The sequence below is a fragment of the Alligator sinensis genome, unplaced genomic scaffold (assembly GCF_000455745.1).
Source record: "Alligator sinensis unplaced genomic scaffold, ASM45574v1 scaffold983_1, whole genome shotgun sequence".
In the NCBI taxonomy this organism is placed as follows: domain Eukaryota; kingdom Metazoa; phylum Chordata; order Crocodylia; family Alligatoridae; genus Alligator; species Alligator sinensis.
Genome location: NW_005842015.1, coordinates 2,258,673 through 2,264,672, shown reverse-complemented (window position 1 = coordinate 2,264,672; position 6,000 = coordinate 2,258,673). Strand labels below are relative to the sequence as shown.

Genomic DNA, 6,000 nt, shown 5'->3' with positions numbered 1-6,000 from the left:
GTTTCTTACCTGTGCCGTAGTGCTGGCCTCCCCATGCTTGCCAAGTTCCCAATGTTCTCTTTCTTCAGGCTGGGCTGTCCTTGTGGGTGCCACATGGTTTGGTGGTCCACAGCTTCCCCCGCCCTCATCTTCCCCTCCCCCCGGTGAGCCTAGTTTAAAGCCCGCCGGAGGAGATCCGCCAACCTAGAAGAAAACACACGCTTACCTTTGGGGGACAGGTGAAGCCCACTGGAGGTGAATTTGGATCTCTCTTTGTGACTTGGGTGCCTACATTTCACTTAATTCAGTTTTAAGCACTTTAGAGGTGGTTTAGGATCTGGTTTGCAGGAGCCCAAATCACTGCTGACTCGAGGTCTAATTTTTGAAAGGTGTTTTGGCGTCTAGCTCTTATTGATAGCAGTGGCTAAATACTTCTACAAATTTGCATCCTAGGCTCCTAGGAATCTATGTCCCATTGAAAGAAAAGAAATATCATGGAAACAGAATTAGAAGAGGCCTTAGGGTGTAGTAGAAACTTTTAATTCTGAAAATAGATGTTATCTTGCTCACTTGTCTGATCATCATCGCCACTGTGACCTCTTTTAAATGAATCATTGGACACAGACATAAGTGACAATATTCTCCTGATCTAGCCACAGAAAGTGGTATACAGCTATGACCAAACACAAGTGCATAATTGCAGACTGCTTCAAAAATGACTGATTCAGTGAAAATCTGAAATCTCATTGCATGAGGGTTCAGATGAAGAGGTATCAAAACATGGCATCTTCTATAAGTTCTGTCTTCCTGTCTGTCAGCCTCCACGCTGTTTTCTGAATAGCCGGGGGAAGGGAGTGGAGGGAGTTCAGTTTGGGGTTTTTTCAACCCCCGCTGGATGGTGGGGCAGATATATTGGAATGAGCTCCCTTTGACTCCTTTCCCCTCTTCCATTCTGAAAACTTTGCAGCCTTGCAGGGAGGAGGGGCCATTGCTAAGGGAAACCACCTGCAGGCTGCAGCCAGTAGCTAGATTCCCCTCCCCCCTGGAACCAACAGTGAGCTTCTGTTTGGTCTGGGAGATTGCTGTGACTGAGAACACTTCCTGCAAAGTGTTCTGTTACAATGAGGAGCTGCTCTTCTGTCTGCGCCCACAAAATACATTTCCTTTTAGTTTCTAGATGAGATCTACTGTTGAGCAACACAGTTATTTATGAGAAAGCCAGGGTATCCAACTGATTTTGTACTTGTCTACCTTACTGGGAAGATCAGATGCCATTATTCACTGTTGTTGCAATTCTCCAATTTGTATAGTTAAAGGACATTGTATAGTCAGATCTCAATTTTTTTTACTGCCAGGTTATCAAACTCTATACTAAATATTATCATAGAGATGATATCATCTAAACAGATGATTTAGACCATGCTTACTCATAAAATTAAGGATTTTTATTATACCTCAGGTCCTTTTCAGGTTGAATGACACCATGCATTCTTTTTGTCCATGCTGCACACTACCTATTTTTCTACATGTAGAAAAACCAACTATTATTTATGGGAGAGCAACATGTCACTTGTGCCTACATCACAAAAAGCAATCCAGATTAACCTAAGGTTGGCAAGCCAGTTAATTGATCGATCAGATAATGTTAATTGACTGCCTGTTATTTGACCACAGTTAAAAGTTGTCAAGTATTTATTGAAGCCAAGAATGCTTTTGTGTAGGTGGAGGCCTACCTTTTTTATTATAGTGTCATCTGTTAGGAAGGGCAGGAGTGAGTGCTCCTGATCTCTCAGCCCTGCAGAAATCAGGACACGCCCATACACACACACACTTTTGCTCCATTTAGGAGCAGGCACCCTCTCCTTGTCTTTTGTGAGCTCTTCCAGGGGTCCTCCAGCCCTTTCCCACATTAAGCCAACTGGGACTGAAGGAGCTACTTGGTACCAAGCAGCATTAGAAAGCTTATCCTACTGGCCATCTGGTATAACTGCAGGCATCTCCAAATTGCAAACTGCAAAATGCTTAAAGAGTTGGCTTGCTGCCTACTTGGTATAACTTTTTTAACAGCTGACTTTTGTCTTTTATAGTTGCTGTGGGTATTTTATTTTTGGTGGCGTGCTGGGATAAAAGCCAAGGAAAAAGAAATTTGTTCAGTCTTGAATATTATTCACATTTACACTTACCTAATATTCATAGTTATAAAGTTTCATGACAGTTTTTTAGAATTTAATTTATTGTTTCACAAGAATAGTTATCTCAATTCTTTTTTATAATTATCATAAATATATAACTGACTGGAGATTAAAGCCTCTCTCTTCACTGCTCTAATAAATTAATGCTTAAATATTTTACTATTATTTGACAGTATTTGCTAAGTCACTTAACTGAGCACTTTTTGACTGTTTAGTTACTAAACACTAGATTAACTCCTCTCCATCAGCTGAGCTACAAAAACATGTATGTGCCTAGGTACATGAGTTCCCCCATTTGGGCCTGAAAAGGTACCTGACCATCTCAGCTTACATGGATGATGAAGGCATGTATGATCAAACCCTCCATTTGATCATTTGCCTCTGAGGGGCATCAGACGATATGCTGATAAACGCAACTGTGGCCTATCAACACTAGTCTCTATGTTGCTGTCATTGGTGAGAACCATGGGACCAAATTTTGTAAACCCAATGCAGTAAAAGTTTGCTCATGACCTCAAACTGTAGAACATCAATAACTGACTTTTCATTACATGGAAAGTTAGGCAAGCCAAGGTTAAAGTACTTTCCCAGATTCTACTATTTTCTCTCACAAGCATTTATGTGGTTTTCAGACTGTGAGAAAGACCATGTATGCCGATTCACTAGCTATTTGAGCTATAAACTGTTGAAGTCAATAGAAAGGATCCTACAGACTCTGACAGAAAGACTACAGACTTGAATTGGGCTGCAATAGCACTAACATTTTATGCTTTGAGAAGTAATGCCAACCGTGACAAAACTACTGCACTATTAAGTCACTTCCTCTAAATAATTAGTTTGGTTGTTTTATGATGCTGAATAAAACTTATATTAATATGAAGTAATTTAGCCAGGGTGTTGATATATTTTTTTCTTCTAAAAATGAGATCTTCGTTTTCTTTCTTTCCACAGGGAATTCTCGGTTCAGGCTTTGCCCTAAAGGTGCAACAGAAACAAAGGCAGAAACACTTTAACCGTCAAATTCCAGCCGCTGCCTCCCTCATTCAGGTACCCAGGCTTCTACATTTCAGTTCTTACATTTGCCCTTTCAGTTTAGGTTCATGTTTTCAAAGCTGTCCAAGGGATTTCCACAACCAGTCCCCTTTAAAAATGTATTTGGGAATTGGGAGTGCAAGTCTTTTAGGTAGTTGCATGACATTCCTGCCCAAAGTGTACAAATTATGGACAGAGCAATTGGGAATCTTCATTTTCAAAGTGTAGCATGCGTTTTAAATCCACTGGGTGTTTATACACGTACTCCAGGAAGGTGTTTTAATTAAAGTGGCTCAGAGAGCCACTCTAATTAAAGTGCCCGGAGTATCACGTGTATCAGCATCTCCATGCTGAAAAATGGTGGCAGAGGCTCTTTAACTAAAGCTCATTGGACGAGCTTTAGTTAAAGCACCCCTGCCGCCATTTTCAGTGCGGAGATGCTGATATATGTGACGTTGGAGTCTGCTGGAGCGCGGTAATTACCACACTCCAGCAGACTCGATTAATTGAGTCTGCTATGACATGCTGTAATTACAGCATGTCAGAGCACCCTCACTGCATGTGTGTAGGTGCCCACTGTTCCAAATTTCTTGGAGGTGCTGATGGTTTGATATGAGTTGTGTAAGAATGAACACTAGTACTGTTGTTTGATCTTTCTTTAGTGAAATAAGAGATCAACAGGGATTCATACCTCGTTTCCATTGAAAGCATTTTTTTTTCTTTTCAGAAAAATCTTGATCTGAATCTGAGCAGAGTCAAATATGCAAAGTTTTCTTTTGGTACAAACTTTAAAAAAAAATTCATGATACAAGAACCAAAGCAAAATTTTATTTTCAAAAAATTCTGCTCTGAGGGGGGATTGCCATGTAACATTTAGATACTCTTGTAGATGCAAGACCCAGATATTATTTCTGGTAGAACTATAGGGTTAAATACTGGCTCCAGTGGACACTATGAGAGTTTTGGAACTGACTTCTGTGGTGCCAGGATTTCACCCAAGGTAAATACTCGTATTTTTTAATTGTTACTGCTTCCCAGCTGCATGTCCTTATTTTGATGTCCTTATCAGACATTGGAAACTTAAATGATTTTGGATGAAAGAGATGGAGCACAAGAGAAATGTAGACCAGCACCACAACCATGCAATTTTCATCTTCATATGAACTTTTCTAAGTTCAGCAGCGCCCAAATTTGGAGTCCCAGCTGAGTCCTTTTATAGAAAGAGCAAGTTAGCTGTACATTTGGACCATAATCTGAGGAATCCAGAGATTAATGCAGGAGGTGGTTTAAATCTAGGAATTTGCTTGTAGCACAGTTTGAGAAGCAAGGCTCCTTGGTAATATCTTTATTGGACCAACCATATAGTTAGGAGAGCTGTTGGACCAGTTTTTCGGCATCAGATGCCCCTCCGCATGTTGGAAGGAGAAGTAGATTCCAGCTCAGATAAATCAAACAAAAGTTTCTATGGAAATGAAAAGAGTCTGCTTGGATGGAAGAGGGCTTTGAACTAGGAGTGAAGAGGTATGAACAGGAGTTGTTACAAAAATGTAGTGGAATAGGAAATTTAATCTGTGGTCTGGCTAAACAGGACCATTCTTGCAAAAAGCAGACTTCATTCAGATGCTGACTATCTAAAGACAAGACAAAACAGTTGAAATGAGTTTTCTCCCTCTGTCTTCTTTCCTGCTCCCCCATAGAGCCCATTTATTCCTTAACATCTGTATACAATTCACAACCCTGTTAATGGAAATTTTATTCATCCCTCAGGTGGACCATTAGATTCTTTATTTTCCAACTTCCTGTATTCACTTCCCTTCATTTTCTTCCCTACCTTAGACTTATCCATCTTCTGATATTCTCTAGTCCTGCCCTCCTTTATTCTTTTCCTTCATAAAACTAGGGCCTGTTCTCAAAGCAAGGGGCCCAAGGTTCATCCTATGATTGCTTTAAAGAATTCTGAGTTGTGTAAGGTGCTGACTCCTGGCTTAAAGGCTGTGGCAACAGAAATAAGATGCAGTCAAACACTGAAATTAGACTGATGGAAGATCTTTGAAAAATAACATTTTTATTTATTTTAGTCATATCTTAAGGCCTGTGCTTTATAGGGTGTTTACACAAGTTACTTTATTTGTGTGATCTGACCTTTGAAAGCTCCCAATAGCCATGACATAACACATGTTCACAGGTACAGAGTGCTTTTAAAATAGACAATCGTGAAAATTTAACCTTCGATAAATCAACTATTAGATGAAGTTGCTGTAGAGCAGAGCGCCTTAGGGAAGAGGAGGGGGCAACATGCAGCTGCTGGCTGGGGTTTGCCATGGCTGGAGTTTTATGAGGAGTGGCAGGGTGGAATGGGGAGCTGGGCTGGGCTTGTGAGATAAGAGGGCTCCATTCCACCCCATCTTACACACCCAGCTCTGGCCACAGCAAATCCCAGGTGGCAGCTGCCAAGAGGCCTGTGCAGGGGGTGGGGGAAGAGAACCACACTCATCTCGCGGGCCCAGCCTGGCTTCCCTGAGTACCTCAGCTGGGGAAGCTTGGGGGGTCCACAAGTCGAGGAGGTTCCATTCCAACCCTCCCCTCACAGCTCTAGCTATGGCAAAGTTGAGCTGGCAACTCCTTGATGCTGCTGTCAAGAGGCTCAAGCCAGGCGTAGGAGGGCTCCCTTCCTCTGCCTCCCACCTAGGCCTCTTGACAGGAGCAGCATATAGCTGCCAGCTTGGCTTTGTTGTGGCTAAAAGAGAGGAGGGGGTGGGGCTGGGGAGAGGGACATTTTGGAGGCTGCTAGAGTACC

At 41.8% G+C, this 6,000-nt stretch overlaps 1 protein-coding gene across 7 annotated transcripts in view; it reads left to right on the top strand.

Annotated features, from left to right (window-relative positions):
* The window catches only part of KCNQ1 (potassium voltage-gated channel subfamily Q member 1), a 587,589-nt gene that overhangs the window by 184,291 nt on the left and 397,298 nt on the right, over positions 1 to 6,000 (top strand). For all 7 annotated transcript variants that reach the window (XM_025202130.1, XM_025202133.1, XM_025202129.1 and 4 more), the window contains one exon: positions 3,123 to 3,218. In XM_025202130.1, coding sequence (XP_025057915.1) covers positions 3,123 to 3,218 — 96 coding nt within the window. The remainder of the gene's footprint in view (positions 1 to 3,122; positions 3,219 to 6,000) is intronic.